Source organism: Hyaena hyaena, unplaced genomic scaffold (assembly GCF_003009895.1).
Source record: "Hyaena hyaena isolate Hyena2069 unplaced genomic scaffold, ASM300989v1 scaffold_607, whole genome shotgun sequence".
NCBI classification, from domain to species: Eukaryota; Metazoa; Chordata; class Mammalia; order Carnivora; family Hyaenidae; genus Hyaena; species Hyaena hyaena.
The window spans coordinates 978,703-995,408 of NW_024081241.1; the positions used below are offsets into that span (position 1 = coordinate 978,703).

The 16,706-nt window shown below is 40.1% G+C and overlaps 2 protein-coding genes across 9 annotated transcripts in view; one reads left to right on the forward strand and one right to left on the reverse strand.

Annotated features, from left to right (window-relative positions):
- Positions 1 to 12,077, forward strand: part of NDUFAF7 (NADH:ubiquinone oxidoreductase complex assembly factor 7) — a 32,774-nt gene extending 20,697 nt beyond the window's left edge. For 2 of the 8 annotated variants that reach the window (XM_039257219.1, XM_039257220.1), the window contains 7 exons: positions 1,260 to 1,473; positions 2,293 to 2,351; positions 3,258 to 3,368; positions 4,424 to 4,567; positions 5,583 to 5,756; positions 6,767 to 7,054; positions 7,221 to 7,257. In XM_039257219.1, the coding sequence (XP_039113150.1) occupies positions 1,260 to 1,473; positions 2,293 to 2,351; positions 3,258 to 3,368; positions 4,424 to 4,567; positions 5,583 to 5,756; positions 6,767 to 6,979 (915 nt within the window). In that variant the 3' untranslated portion in view covers positions 6,980 to 7,054; positions 7,221 to 7,257. Of the gene's footprint in view, positions 1 to 1,259; positions 1,474 to 2,292; positions 2,352 to 3,257; positions 3,369 to 4,423; positions 4,568 to 5,582; positions 5,757 to 6,463; positions 7,055 to 7,220; positions 7,258 to 12,017 lie in introns of those variants that run through there. The other 6 variants (XM_039257225.1, XM_039257224.1, XM_039257223.1 and 3 more) reach the window with 6 other exon arrangements.
- The window catches only part of PRKD3 (protein kinase D3), a 92,705-nt gene continuing 85,616 nt past the window's right edge, over positions 9,618 to 16,706 (reverse strand). Inside the window, exons 17-19 of the mRNA XM_039257218.1 lie at positions 15,289 to 15,556; positions 13,163 to 13,248; positions 9,618 to 12,294 (exon numbers count right to left, since the gene is read on the reverse strand). Coding sequence (XP_039113149.1) covers positions 12,121 to 12,294; positions 13,163 to 13,248; positions 15,289 to 15,556 — 528 coding nt within the window. The 3' untranslated portion in view covers positions 9,618 to 12,120. The remainder of the gene's footprint in view (positions 12,295 to 13,162; positions 13,249 to 15,288; positions 15,557 to 16,706) is intronic.

A 16,706-nucleotide genomic window follows, 5' to 3' on the forward strand; every position in this document is an offset into this window, starting at 1 on the left:
TTTAAATATATAAAACATCTCAATCATCCTGATTATTTCATATTTGGGGGGGGAAAGAAACCAGCCACTGATTCAGATTTCCAGTGTTCTATTTTATTTCTTTAAATTGGCAAAGTCATTTGAATATAAAATATTTAATAAGGTTCTCTAATACTGTCTTGTTTCAAGTACAATAAAAATCAAGCCCACAGCCTTTTAAAAAAAAATTTTTTTTAATGTTTATTTAGTTTTGAGAGAGAGAGAGCAGGTGAGGGTCAGAGGGAGAGGGAGACACAGAATCTGACAGAGCCTGATGCGGGGCTTGAACTGTTATACCACTACATCATGACCTGAGGTGAAGTTGTATGTTTAACCAACTGAGCTACCCAGGCACCCCTCAAGCCCACAGCTCTTAAAATGCATATAGGATGCTTCTTTAGATCAAGTCCTAAGAACCTTAAGCAAAAGAATTTAAAGGGATGTTAAGAAAACAAAGACATAATTATAGACTTGTTTTCACTTTTTTATCATAATTTCTGAAGGAGTTTTCTGTTGGCAAGTTTTTCCATTTGTAATTTCATTTCCAAACAAAATTTGGAAATCATCTTGTTCTTATAATCAGCCTATACCTGCATACCCAGATCTCAAAAATAGAAGGCAAATCAGCAGTGAAAATTACATTCAAATGAAAAATACTACTGACGTACTTTATGCCTTGGCATTGTATTTTTAGCATTAAGATACTGATAAAGTATCAGCATACCCCTTTTTATCTCATGTTTACAACAGTTATAAAAATGTGTGTAGCTATGAAAAAATTAAAAATGTGAAAGAATTGCAAAGTTAAACTGTCAAGTTTTTAGTGCCTTTCAGATTTGATTTGCCGAGAACACCGTTGAACACCTCAAAGAAGAGATTATTTTATAGATATAGCAGCTTTATAAAATCAGGGGAGTGTATACATTTCATGTTTTTGTTCTCTTTTCAGACTCACTACTCTGATTATTTACTGGATGCTAAATCTTTAATTTTGGTTAGTTGTCATTGTAACTTTTACCATTAGGAAACCAAACTGTGCACTATTCATCTCTCACATAGACTGTACTAACTGGTAGGTTATGATTCTTGTGGACTGCTAGAGAGTGGCCTGTGCGAAGAAGTTCCTCTGAAACCAAATTCTACTTCTGTGACATGAGCAAATTTTTAAGGGAAATGGTATAGAAAATCTAAAATCTATTCAACACATTGTAGTTTGCCTTTTTTTTTCTTCTCCTATTTAGGTGTTCAGTCAGCTGGGATCTGTGCTGAAAAACTGTGACATTTCAGTACATCTGGTAGAGGTGAGCGAAAAATTGAGTGAGATTCAAGCATTAACACTGACGGAAGAGAAGTTCCCTCTAGAGCGAAACTCTGGATCCTCTGTATACATGAAAGGTGTCACTAAATCTGGGATTCCAATTTCATGGTACCGAGACCTGCAAGATGTTCCAAAAGGTAATGACTTTATCTCATTTTGATCATCACCCAGCACCGCGATGACAGGCAACCACAAACATGGAGAGCACTCTAGCATCTTGACGTGTTGCTGCCAGGTCCCTTGCTCCTAGGGAGTAGCAGATTTGTTTCTAGAAAAGAGCACTGTCTTAGAAAATAACGTGCCCAACAGTAAGGAGCAATGGCTTTCATGTGGTTTTGTAAAAACAAAAATGTAGATAGATCTCTGTTGTGCCTTTTAGTTTTTCCCGACCCCTAAGATAGCACTGATGCTGAAGTGGCCCGAGGAGGTGGGGACTGATGGAAGCAGAATTAGGTGGGTTGGGTTGACTGTCTCACCTTTAGAACATCCTTCCTTACTTTTAGAGGGGCCGGAAGATCCCCACAGTCAACAGGAGTCCTGTGCTGATGGACCTCTGTTCACACCTAAAGTGGTGGTCTGACCTTGGGCAGCCAGTTCTGGGCTCAGCCATCTCAGATGATTTTAGGAAGTTCCAAGCCTCATTTGGATAACAAATTTGAGTTCTAATTTCTTTCATGCCCAGTGATGAATAAAAGATTAAGTCGATAATTGAGATATTTCAGCTGTTGGGTCCTGATCCGTGGACGATGAGAACAGTAGTAGTTGTTCTTTGGCGTGTTCTGCAGAGTGTAGGTGAAGCAGTGCCTGAGGCAGGTGGTTCTCAGGTCGTGATGACTCTGGAAGCCACCTCCGGTTCCTACACTATCAGCCAGGCACTTTCTTTCTGTTGATGTTCAAAAAGACGATTAGGTATTGCCTTAATGCTGAAACCGTTTTTTCCTTCTGTTTTTAAATAGGGTACAGCTTTTATCTTGCACATGAATTTTTCGATGTTCTTCCTGTGCATAAGTTCCAGGTATTAATGGCATAAAGTCATATTTATAATTGAATAACAGAGGGCCTTATGTTGGAAAAATATGCATTTATGCTCTTCGATTATTATTAAAATTAACTGTTTGGAATTCTGATGAATATAAATAATTGAAAAGCAAAAGTAAAAGGTTAAGTAGAATTTTAATTCTGTTAAGATAACTATTAATGTTTATTTCCCATAAGAGGCTTTTGAATACAGAGAACAAACTGAGGGTTTCTGGAGGGGAGGTGGGGGATGGGTTAAATGAGGGATGGGCATTGAGGGAGGGCATTTGTTGGGATGAGCCCTGGGTGTCATGTGTTAGAGATGAATCACTGGAATGTACTCCTGAAGTCAAGACTACACTGTATGTTAACTAATTTGAATTTCAATTTTAAAAACTTACTTTTCTAAGGATAAAGATATGTGAGAATATAAGATGGTAAATGGCGTTATTACAAGGACGGATTATATTTTAGCAAATAGTTTTCATATACAAGGATTAAAATTTTTCCTCATTGAAATTGAAGTGAGCAGACTTAAGATTTGGTGGTTATGTATGTGTACTGGTAATTTCCAAGGTGAAGAGCATGCATTAATTTGTTAGCAAAAGCTTTTGATTAGTCCTGAGTCTGTTTTTCATTTCAGGGGGCACTTTGCATGCTGCTTATTTTATCTTCTGCAGCTCCGTCTCTGATGTAACCAACACTAGTAGTTTTTGTCCGTATGTCTTACTGTGGGAAGGAATTGAAGCCATGCCTTTAAATGATTTTAAGTGGTAAAGTCCTTTGTAAATGTTAGTCATCTATCTTATATATGATAGGAGAAAATTAATAGTTATTTGTGGTAGAGGCGGTTTTGAGGAAAAAACTTATAAAAATTCGTTTTCATGCATTATTTTGTGTGTAGAGAACCCCACAAGGATGGCGTGAAGTATTCGTCGATATCGATCCCCAGGCTTCTGATAAACTGCGGTTTGTTTTGGCGCCTTGTGCCACCCCAGCGGAAGTCTTCATACAAGTAGGAATACCAACCAACCTTCATAGCTTTGTTTTCTGAGTTACTGTTTTACAGGGGTCAGGGAGAGATTTGCTCGAACCATGTGCGGTACATTTGGTGAGGGCTGGAAAGTGCAGAGGCTGTCGAGTCAGGGGCCTGCATTAAAACCCTTTCTTGGCTGTGTGACCTTAACGTAATGTGACTGGGAAGTTAGTACGCGCTTACTCTGCAAGTTCCCTACCTTCTTCCTTCTCTCAGTTTCCTATCACGCGGTGATAGTATTGCCTACCTGACAGTAATGTCACAGCAACTATTTCAGGAGAGCTTTGTGTTTATAACTCTGTATTTTCTTAGTCAGTTCTCAAATTAAATGATCATGTAAGCTTGATTCTACACCATCAGAATGGTACATGTGGTGCTGCTTCTGTTGACCTCAGGGAGTAATCACAAGAGCCTTTCTCTCTCAGAGTTGTGTTTAGGGGTTCAAAAATCCTTTACTTGTGAGGAAGATTTGGGCTTTAGATTGCCTGTTTTAAAAAGGTCTACTTTCTGGGCAATAACTAAGTACTTCTTCCTCAGAAGTTATTTGTTTCAAAAGCACAGGAAGCTTTTAAACTTGAACCTATCAATTAAGGCTTTTTTTTGGCAGAGCATAAATTAAAGTATCAACCTGAGTGCTTGGGGACATCTCTGCTTGTTCATATTCTAGCTACCCAGTTTTACCTGAGTGACAAGCAAATTCACAGCTACCAAGAGCTAACCACCTGGTCCTGGGAGATAGGATTGTTTTCAGTTCTTGAGTCAGTGGTACTCAGGAGAGAGGGAGTTGGGGGGAATCTAGGGGGTTGGGAGGGCCTATGCCTTTTTATAAAAGTATCCTTGTAAATTTAGTTGGATGGCATCAAAGCACTAGGGAGTTCTGTATAATAAAAAGGATATTATGTGGAAAGTTGAGTGTAGACAACATAATGCATATTGAGAAGGAATTTATTGTAACCAAGAAATGCTCATTATAGAAAAGCCCTAAGGCGACTTCTTTTCAGCGATGCATTTTAATGCAGCTGTTCCTTTACTAGCGCGATGAAACGAGGGATCACGTGGAAGTGTGTCCTGAAGCTGGTGTAATAGTTCAGGAGCTTTCTCAACGCATTGCACTAACTGGAGGGGCTGCCCTGATTGCCGACTATGGTCACGATGGAACTAAGACAGACACCTTCAGAGTACGTATGATTCAGCAAGATGACTTCTTGGAAGTTAATTGGTGTGATCTACTAAGTTGTTAGGTTTGAAGCTCATTGAAGATCTTTATCTTTGGTTTCTACAGTGCCTAGCATTGTAATATTACATTGTGTTGTCATGAGTATTAATTCACAGTATTATGATTGCCCTTCACCGTAGACCTCACTGTCCAGACTTGCCTTGGAACAGGGTCTCAATTATCTTCATTCTTCCTGAAGTTGCAGAACTTAGGTCTGCATAGATCCATCCTACTTAGCATGTGACTAACACAAATGGGAAGATGTTCTTAAATTCTTAAGATTTTCTCCCCTGCCTTCATTTAAAAAAAATTTTAGCACTTCTTTGCAGATTTGTGACTATGTAATCAGATGTTTTCTATCATATTTTCAATCTTTTTTCCTTTCAGATGTAATCTTTTATCCTTTCTAAGCATCCTCTCTTATGTTCTTTATCAATTCTGTCCAGACTTGAATTGAAATACATGTAACTAGATACCATTAGTCATTTTCTAGATCTGTGGTTGTCAATTTCTAATTTTATTGTATCCAAAACAAAAAACAAAAACTAACTCTGGATTTTTTTTTTTTTTTTAATTCTGATTCCCTGGCCTGCCCTCCAGGATTCTGATCTACCAGGTCTGGGCAGAGAGCAGTCACGTGTTCTCAGGGGCTGGTGGTGCACCTAGTTGATGGATACACTTTGTAAAATACCATCTAGACTGATAACCTGAGGCACCGGGAGAGTCGACGGGACCTCCTTTGTTCTATCACCATGGACAGCGTCTTCGGGCGCTCTAGTGCTGCACTTTGTATTAGGTTTTCCACATAGCATCTCATTTGAAGGGTGCTACTGTTTTAATAAGAGTTTGGAAGCCACTGGTTTAGGCTTTGTTTTTCTTTCTAACAGCTGTTACGTAAAATGTCCTAAAATGATAGCATTTCTTTAATCTTAATAACCACAGAACGACAAAAACTCATTTTAAAAATTATGTTCAAGGGATTTTGTGGCCATAAGCTTCATGACGTCCTTATTGCCCCGGGAACTGCAGACCTAACAGCCGATGTGGACTTCAGTTATTTGCGCAGAATGGCAGAGGGACAAGTAGCTTCTCTGGGTCCAATAAAACAACAGACGTTTTTAAAAAACATGGGGATTGATGTCCGGCTGAAGGTAACGATTTGTTTCACTATCATTAGATATTTCAATTTTGTAGTATTTCTAATATGACACTAACTACATATTAACTGACTGGATTTTTTTTTAATTTTTTTTATGTTTTTATTTCTGAGAGAGAGAGAGACAGCATGAGCAGGGGAGGGTCAGAGAGAGAGGGAGACACAGAAATCTGAAACAGTCTCTAGGCTCTGAGCTGGCTGTCAGCACAGAGCCCGATGTGGGGCTCGAACCCACGTACTGTGAGATCATGACCAGAGCCAAAGTCGGATGCTTAACCGACTGAGCCACCCAGGCGCCCCTAACTAACTGGAATTTAAATAAAAACAAAAATTTTGTAGTATTTCTAAAAAAAAAAACACATTTAAAATGACAAGCACATCTGGCCCCAGCACTCCTGTTGTTGGCCTGACGCTAGGGAATAGCGGAACCAGGTGGCCTGGTGCGCCAGGGGGCCTTTTAAGTGCCCTGCGTCTCCGTGTGCGGTAGATCTAAGACTTCCAAATGATGTTCGCGTGTGTTAACAAAACTTGCCTGTGTTTATGAGTATTAATTTTGTAACTGTTCTGAAAATATCTTAATCTTTCAGTATAGATCATACCACCTGGGAATATTTGCTAAACCTACAAATCCATAGGTTTGGGTCTTAGCAATCTATGCTTTTTTTTTTCTCTAATAATTGTTTTTATTTTTTATTATGAGAGAGAGCATATGTGTGCATGTAGGTGCGGGGAGAGAGAATCTTAGGCTCCATGCTCAGTGCAGAGTCCGACACGGGATTTGATCTCATGACTGGAGGCAAAATCTACAGTTGGATGCTTAACCGACTGAGCCACCCAGGCGCCCCAGCAAGCTAGGTTTTTGGTGAGCACTCCACGACTCCGAGGCAGGTGGTCAGAAATCCCATCTTAAGCGGTGCTTTCTTGAGTGGCTAATGGTCATGGGTGTTGCTGCGTATAACTAGGAATCCTTCTGGTTATTTTTACTAAGAAGTTTTTTCTTTCCAGGTTCTTTTAGACAAATCAGACGAGCCATCCAGGCAGCAGTTACTTCAGGGGTATGATATGTTGATGAATCCCAAGAAGATGGGAGAAAGATTTCACTTTTTTGCCTTGCTGCCCCATCAGAGACTTCATGGTGGAAGCCATCCGATGAATGCATGTCAGTCAAAACCTTCTCTGTCGCCTGTAGCTGGGTTTGGTGAACTTGCCTGGAGGTGATACCTCAGTGTGGACGTTTTACCCCTAAATCTGCCTAAGAAAGCAAAATAAAGGGGATACATTCATGCATCACAGGTAAAATACATATTACAGTATTATATGTCATACTAAAAATTGCCCATTTTATATACAGTACAGCTAAACATTGATCTTTTAAAGCTGTGTCTGGCTTTTGGCACAGTTGTGTGCTCACCTAAATGAAACAAGTTACCTTGAAACAGTATTCTTTTTTTTTTTAAAGTTTATTTTGAGCGAGAGAGCGAGCACGGAAACACACTGGGGAAGGGGCAGAGAGAGAAGAAGAGAGAGGATCCCAAGTGGCCTTCATGCCATCAGTGCAGAGCCTGGTGCGGGACTCGATCCTACAACCGAGATCATGATCTGAGCTGATATCAAGAGTTGGATGCTTAACCAGCTGAGCCACCCAGGTGCCCTGAAGTGGAATATCCTTTAATTAATAAGGCTAGCTGCAGCATTTTTATTTTAAAAAGTAAACATGAACATTGGTTTAGTAAAAAACTGGAAATCTAAGTGTGGCCTTTCAGAGGGAATGGGTTAGATAGAACTGTCCATAAAGTATTTTTAGAAAATGAGATAGAACAATGTGTCCTTATAGATCTCTAAGAATGTAGTAAATAAAAAAGGTACATGCATGTAAAAATGTTTTATAGTTAGGATTCAGTTTTGGGGAAAAGCTGCATTTAAAGAAATGCTTAATTTGATAGAAATTAACAGTGCAGACTGGTGGTTTTCTGTGACAGTTACTTGTATATAGAAAGTGAGGAAAGGATGGCCAGTAATTACTATTAAATATCCCAGTGGAGGAGCACCTGGGTGGCTCTTGATTTCAGCTCAGTCATGCTCTCATGGTTGTAAGCTAGAACCCAGGGTCAGGCTCTGCGCTGAGCGTGCTGCCCGCTTAAGATTATCTCTGTCCCTCTGCCCCTCCTCTGCTGCGTGCGCACACACGCTCGCTGTCTCAAAAAAACAACAACAAAAAAACCCAATGTGGAAGTGGGTTTGAAGGGAGGAAATTCATTCTCCTTTGTGGTATTTGAAATGTTTTACCCTCTGCTTCTGTGAATTTTGTAATTAAAAGAAATACATTAAAAAATTTTTAATCCCAGTAAAACCAGTGAAGTTAACATGTGCCTGAAATCGTAGGTGGTTGTTTATGAGTGATAATTTTCTCATTTGCGCTAATTCTCTCATTTTCAGTTCACAGAACTTTTATATCTATACCAGACATCTACTTTCCAAAGAATTGTTATATGGCAACACAGATTTGCAGCGAGATTAAAGGAAAAGAATACTAGCCCTGTTCTGAACTTACAGCTTAACTATATTGGAAGTTTGTTGGCGGAGTGATCTACTCTTGGCTTTTTATGGCTTTTTTGGCTTCCTTCAGAACAGGACTAACATTCTGAATCTCACTCTAAAGGAAGATGGAGGCCTTATTTTTCTTTTCTTTTTTTTTTTTTTTTTTGTGCTATAAACTTTTATTTTCCTTTTACCTTTGCAGTCATCTTTGAGTAATTGTTGTGTAAACAATAGAATGGAATGAAATTACATTAAATTGTATGCAAATGGCTCTAGAACACCTTAACAATTATGACAAGGCAATTATAAATAACTTTTCTTTCCTTAGTAATATATATTTGCTTTTTAAAGTACATTAAAGAGCTGCCATATCTAGGGTTAGCTAGGAAAGAGCAATGGTACCATCCTGGGAGCCCACCTCCCTGAAAGTTTAGACTCCAATTTTGAAAATCCTAAGGTTTACTATTCCTTAATATATAGTCAAGCAGAGGGCTACTTAGGTGAAAGTATTTATTCTCGAAACTTAACAGCATTTTACCTTTTTAGTCATTGTACAAAAACCCTTTCTATCTTTTCACTCCATCTGGGTATTCTGCAGAATTTCAAGTAAAACTCAGATTCTGGTATCTTCAAGTTTAACACCTTTGGACTAACAAATCCTATCACAGAGAAGTCAAATCAGAGATGGGTACATAATTAGCAGTCTAATAGAATGGCAACATTTTATATAGCATTCTATACGTTCCAATGAAGCAAAACTTACATATGCCACTTTATGTAGAGGAAGTTTTAGATCTGAGACTATTCCAGAATAAAGCAGTGGAGGCCTTATTTTTCATGTGCTGCTGAGCTTTGGGCCATTCATAGCCACCTTTATTTTTTTCCCATATTTTTTTTCAAAAATTTGGTTGGGAGAATTTTTGGAAGGTGAAAATGCCCCATATTGGCCCCTCAATTACCTAGTAGTTTTACAATTAATGGGAGGAATCAGGAAATGCCTTGTGTCTTAAACCTAGAAAATTTAACTTGAGGTGGGTCTTCCAGCAGTGACAATAGCTAAGTATTTGATGATAGTTCCTGAAAAATCTGTAGTTGTAATTATTCTAAACTTTCATTCCAAGAAATGAGACCTCCAGATAATTACGTCAAATTTCATATAAAACTGAAATGAGGTTTTTTTTTAATTTTAGGTAGTTAAAAAGAAGTGTTTTAAATATAGCATTAGTTCCATTTACAAAGACTATTTCCAAAATAGTTCTTTTACCAAAGCCTGGGCAAACACCACTTCCTAATAAGCTCAGGTTTTCACATGGGAACGTATGGTGATATGGAAATACATTTTATTATCAGGCTTCTTTAAGGATATTTACAAAAGTGGGATGTAACAAAAAATATAAAAATGTACTGAACAGTGTCATTAGAGACTACTTTGTACATTATCAAATGTTTCTAACAATGATTTCTTATACAAAAACAACTTCAAGACAAAAAAAAAGGATATACAGGTTATACAGTATCTGGAGTAAATTACTCAACTCCAAGTGCTCTGACAGTGCCTTTACAAACTTTTTAAGAAAACTTCTTAGGCATTCAACGACACAAAGAGAGTGCAATTAATTTCATGGCTTGTAGTTTGATTACATAAGTAGAGCAAACATCATTCCAGTTAATTTTCACCTTCTGCAGTAAAACCACAATAGGGCGCCTAGTGACTCAGAATTATTCCATTTTAGCACACTGATATAAACAGATTTACTTTGGACCAATTTGGGAAGCCATCCTTTACCACAGGGAAATTATATTTCTAAAAGGTTTTGCGAAATTAATTTGGTTTAATTTTTTGAACTCCTAGAGGAGAAAAAAGTACCAGGAGACACTGGAATGCTTCCTGGAGAGGTTTATGGGAGGCAGTGCAGCAGCACGGTTAGGAGGGGTGCAGGGGACTGGAGCCACACTGCCTGGGTTCAAATCCACATACCAGCTGTCCCCTCTAGCATCTAATTACTTAATTTTCCTATGCCTCCGTTTCCTTATCTGTGAGATGGAGTCCATAATGTTCTCCCCTCATGGCTTTCGTGAGGGTAAGTAAAGACACGTAAAGTTCAAAGCATGGGAACACTGCACGTTTGCTACTCTCTCCACAGTGATTCTAGTCCTAAGTGATGGCGTAGCTTCAGGGATCTCGTAGGACCTCTCAGTCTTGGACTGGACACAGGGACCCTCTGCCACCTCAAATTCAGCGAGCAGTGACAGTTACCACTTTTATAGTTTTTAGTTTATTGAGTATGGATATGTTCATAAATATCTGATCATCACAACAACACTGTGAGGAAGGTAGAGGCAAGAATTAGAATCTTCATATTTTAGACTGATGAGCAACTTGAGCCATAGCAGACTGGAGCCAAGACTTAATTAAAAGACTGGCTTTTCTGACTCCAAATCTTTGACTCTTTTTGGAGGGAAAAAAATTTACAGTGATTACTGAGGAATGAAAAAACAAAAAGCTGCAAGTTTTTTTAGTAAGTGGGTGCTCCTAGATATTAAACTCTTTGGGGGGTGGGGGGGAGAACTATTAGTAACTTTTTAAAAGCTATGGAAAAATCTAACATCTTAAATATTATATCTGAGTAGAAAAACATTTCTTTAGCTGGTTGCCAGTGCTGAAATGTAACAAAACAAAACAAACCCCCCACAATTTAGAAGGGCAGGGCTACATTATCAGCAGAGCAGATGAAAGAATAAAATAAGTGTTTCATGCTCTGCCCCACCCACTCCCCCAAACTGCTTTAAATATTGATTTACAAACATTCTGGATATCTGTTAAAGCCTTCCAGTAAGCTAAGGGAAGAAAAATAGGATACACTCTTCGCTGTTCTCTATGGCATTAACTTATCCTGCCCTGACCTTACTTTTAGCAATTTTCTTCCTCAAAGTATTCAATTCTGTGTAAAGATAAACTGTGTAATTAAGGTTCTGATCTAAACCTACTGAATGTCGGAAACCAGCTGCGGGGCCCTGGAGGCGTGGGAGGGCGGGTATGCAGTAGCGGGGCTGGGCTCTGAGAAGGCTTAGAACCTCAGCACTTAGACCAGTGGGTTCTCCCCTGGGGTCTGAAACATCTCGACCCCAAAATTATCTTCGAGGGCCTTCCAACATAGTCACGAAAGGTGACAACTTAATTTCTATCTTGTAGCGAGCACCTTAAGTATTTCAACTCCAAAAGGTTAGTGATCACTGTTTTGGAGTCGACTGACCTAAAGAGAAAGAAAAAGGTAGAAGAGTCTTGCACTCATCTTCTAGGCAGGCAGGAAAACCCCCTCAGTGCCTCTGTGGTCAAATGTTTCGAGTTCTTACAGGAAATGGCACGCTGGGAGCCCCTCCTCAGTTCTCTCTTAAAGGCAAACCTGTTTAGTAATCACCGTTAAAACTGGTGTGATTTGGTCAAGCCATTATGATGGCTGGGCTCTAAGCTCGCCTTTTTCTCCTTTTTAAAAAATAATGTAACAACAGGAAAGGGAAGATAAATTAAATGCCACTATAGAATTAAAGTGAAGGATTAGGAAAAAATACAAAACCAGTCATTGTTTATGCTGTAAAAATTTTGAAAAGCTTCATCTTGGTTCCATTATGTGTTTTTTACTACTCAGTTTTCCCTCGTGTACCTTCTCACGGTGAACTACAGTACTGGTGTCACCGATTTCTCATCACATTTCCCCATGTCTTTGCATCCTTGCAGAGGATGACCCTACACAGAACAGTTGTGCAGCAGAGTATCAGCCTATGACATGAAATCCTTCCTTCCTGCCATTAGCTCACTGATACTAAGGATCTTCTTCCATATCATCTGGATTGGGAGCCATAATGAAGTGCTTTGGGTATACAAGGTTGTGGGTGTATGCATGTATTTCCCAGCGGGCATCATCACTTTCGTGTGTAATGTAACGTTCACCAATGCGAGTTTCAAATTCTCTAAGGTCAAGCCAAGTCTGATAGTCCTAGAAAAAAAAATGAAACAATTATAAAGTATAAATGAAACAAAATACAGTGAACTTGTGTTTCCTAGGCCCATAGTTGCAAAATTGACAGTCCCCACTCATAAGTACTTGCTCTACAGTAAGTTCCGTTTGTAATATTTTAACAATGTTAAAGATACTTTTTCAAATTTAGAGTCTCTTAAGAAGGAAGTTAACTAGCTTCTAAAACTAAAAGCTGCCTGAGGCTTCTGAGATGGCTAATAATAATCACTAAAACATTCTGTTCTGTATTCTGACCTTACGCCCACACCTTACTCCTCAAAGTAGGGGAAAGTATTTAGAATCCACTATCAGGATAATTTAATAGTCTCTGAAACTGCATTTGTTCTGAAGTTAATTCTACCTGCCAACCTCCCCCCACCCCCCCCCCCACTTAAAGTAGTTCTAAAGCTTCTCTTTACTCCGAACTTTAGGGGTTACTTTTAACAAATCTATGCAATAGCTTTTGGGGGAATTAAGCCAAACATTTTAAATGACATTTTATATCTCATTAATGCAAATATGAATCTTTTAGTGGGCATTTTAGAGGTAAAATATATTTGACAAGATAATATGCTTATTTTACAGAAAGGTGAAATGAGCCATAAGGCCCTGTTAAAAGGCTAATTCACTGCTTTCAGTTCATGGGAGTTTAACTGCCTCAGTTCTGCAGGTGGGTGGTACCCAGCAAGCCTCCCAGAGATTCAGCCACAGTACAAAGTAAGCCCTGAAGAACACTCGGGCTGCGCGACAACACGCACAGCCTGCTGACCTGCAAGTAGGTCCAGCAGGTGAGACCCTTACAACGAACAGCTCAAATGAGATCACCAGGGAGAGTCTGGTTTCTTACCTGCAGCCAGGGGTGGCTGAGAGATTTGTCCACACTGTAGCGCTTTCTCATCTTCACCTGAAGGAGGTTGTTTATCAAGTCAATTGCTAAGAGGAGAGAGAAGATGCAACTGGTGAGTCTGGGTGGATGGGGCACTCCCACACTGTGACTCTGCCTGGCAGGCACCAAGCCACATACAGGGCTGATGGTTTTTCTCAAGGACACGGCCTTCCACCTGACACATCAGTGACCCGTAATGTTTACTGAATTTAGAGGACCTGTTTTATTAAGTGTGCCTGTTTCGCTAACGCGGCGGTATCGGGTACAGGTTAACAGCGCAGACTCTGGTCAGTCACCACGCTGCGCCGTTTCCCACTTTCCTCATTGATAACATGAGGTTGTTGAGATGAAATAACACACGTAAAGGGCTGAGAACAGGGCTTAGCACATACATGTTAGTATTAACTATTATTTCAAAATGAATAAAATGGATTACCGACTGATGTGCCGCTGCTGTCCTGCAGTGACCCCTTCTCTAGTCCCTGGTCTGCAGGAAGCCACAGCCACTGCCTCGCCTCTGCAGATGTGGCTGGACTTGCATGAGAACTTCTTACCAACAGTTCATACTCAACAGGTTTCACACAAGTATGTTCATGGGGCCTTGGTGTTAAGTGGGGAGATCTTGGCTTACTTATTTTATCCAGTTACTTGAAGAAACAATAACCTCAAAAGCAAAACCATCATGTAGCTACATCCTGACTTCCACTGGACGATGATACATTTAAAATTCTGACAGTAAGGCCTGGACCCAGGGCTGAGCCAAGTGGAAGAGTCACACGGTACCAGTTCTGTCTCTGTTCTGTGTACCACAGTATTTAATCACGGACTGCACTGGGTTCAACTTCAGACTTTTATCCCCTGTTCCTTACGTGATTGTCCACCCTGTGCATAAGAGTCCTTTGGGGTATTTATTAAAATGCACTCCTGGGTGTCATTCCAGCTGGTGAATTGGAATCTCTGAGATATAACCAGAGGTTTTTGTTTTAGTACACTCGCCAACTGATTACTCTGAAGTGTGCAGGCCACGCTGCCCCAGGAAGTCTAAGAGGACTCTGCTAACACCCAGAAACCCTCCTCTATTCTTTAATTAGCTGCTCATTACCAAGAAAGTCTGCTACTGTCTTTACATGCGGTTCCTTGAACTTTCCCAGTTTAATAGACTGTTAAATCCCTAAGATTAGGTCTGGTACTTTTGGAAAACAAAAAAGACTCCTGTCCCAAAGGTTGGCTAATCCAGGTAGGAGTATTCCCCAATAGGGTTCTCTTCAATACGGGGCTGTTAAAGAAGTGTGTCCTTTTCTGTTGGTGTCTGTAAACTTAAATAGACCCAACCAAGGCATTCTTGATGCATACAGAACAGGGGCCTGCAAGCTCAAAACCCTTCACCAGGCAAGGAAAACACAGATCATGCTTCCTAGGACTCGTCCACAGGAGAGCTGACAACAAACTGAAGAAGGTCTGGAACATTCATTCTAGGTATAAGGAACCTGAAATAACAGGTCTCTGAAAATAAGTAATTATGAAAAGAAAGAATACTCCTCTTAAGTAGATCTTACACAGTTTGGAGGAGGGGCCCAGAGAAGACTTTACACATAAGCCACAGGCTAAGGGGTCCTGAAGGATTGGAGGCAGGGGAAAGATCTAAGCAACACGCAGAAGGCAGCTGAGAAGAGTAAACCGCTAGGTTTTAGATGGGGAGCAGCGGAGGGGAGGGCTGAAGGTGACCTTGGGCTATCTCAGAGCAACCTACAGCTGCAGGGTGCTTAAAGGGAGGCCGAGATGTAGGGGGCAGAGTAAGATGAAAGTGGGGTTTCCTGAAGACAGATTTGGCAGCGCTGGTGCCTGGGAAGGACTATGAAAGAGTCGTTTCAAAGGGAGGAAATTGGGTCCTTCCTGGATCCATGCTAGGCCTGGGAACTATAAGGAAGTTAGAAAAGAGACAATCAGAGGGTGCTCAAAAACTGGTAATGGGTTGAATCTGGAAGAGGAGTATGAGAAATTAAAAAGAGAAATCAGAAGAAACAGGCTGATTTGGGATCACAAAGATTTTTAGACTAAAGGGCACAGAGCTGTAGTATAGTTCTTACCTTCACCAGAAATTTCTCTCCATGGATTTGGTGGGTACATAAATGCAGCATTTTGGATTTGGTCATTTATATCTTCATCTTCATTAAAAGGGAAGGTGCCACTGAGGCTCACATAGACGATAACTCCCACTGACCACATATCTAGAGAACGGTTGTAACCTTTGCTCCTGAGAACTTCAGGGGCTAAGTACGCTGGAGTGCCTACCACAGACCTCCTGAATGACTTTTCACCAATGATGCGTGCGAAACCAAAGTCACACAACTTCACCTGGAAAGAAAAAAAACCAAAACTCATGTTAATTTTGTATTATCGTCTATGTGTCGATCTCTGTATATACCTGCCCCTAAGTGATAACTGTATCACTTCATTTTTTAATTTATTTATTTTGAGAGAGGGAGCAGGGGAAGGGCCGAGAGAATTCCAAGCAGGCTCTGCATTGTCAGTGCGGAGCCTGATGTGGGGATCAATCCCACAAACAGATCATGACCTGAGCTGAAATCAAGAGTTGGATGAATAACCGACAGAGCCACGAAGCTCCCCAATACTGTATCATTTCAACACACTTGCCAACTGCACTGATTACGAGTATCAAATGATTGTAGATAGGGAAATTGTAAAATACCCTTTTCCCAAAAAGCCCTGTGATCTACTACCAACATGGTATGAAGAACTTCCCTAGTGCTTATTTCAAAAAAACCTCTTTTAAGTTTTAGCTTCCACAATGTCAAATACCAGATGGGTGCTCTAAGTGGTCACAAAGTTTTTTGGAGGATGCTGATCTTTTAGTATTTGTCTTTAAAGGAGAGACTTTTCTGTGAACAGGAATTAGGTGTTTCATTTTTAAATCCTCACAGTGACCTCACTGTGCCTGAACACATAAAGGCCCTCAATAAATGATGCTGAATGAAAAAATAAGTTGGTATTTTAAAACTTACCCCTTATTTTGATTAATCCTGGAATCTATATTCTCAAGGATACTATCACTTGGCACATAACTTGAGTGTAGTAAAAATTACTAACGTAGCCAGTGGAAAAACAACGCTAGAGGCTGCTTGAAAGAATAAGAAAGAGCAAAGGTGACATGTACCCCAATGTTCATAGCAGCACTCTCCACAAAAGCTAAAACATGGAAAGAGCCTAAGTGTCCATCCACAGATGAATGGATCAAGAAGATGTGGTTTATCTATACCATGGAATACTACATGGCAATGAGAAACAATGAAATCTGGCCATGTGTAGCAACAAGGATGGACCTTGAGGGTGTTATGCTGAGCGAAATAAGTCAGGCAGAAAAGGACAAATATCATATGTTTGCACGTATAGGAGGATTAGGAGGAACTTAACAGAGGACCAAGTGGTGGGGGGAGAAGGGGGGAAATGGGGGAAAGGGAGAGAGGCAAACCATGAGAGACTCTTG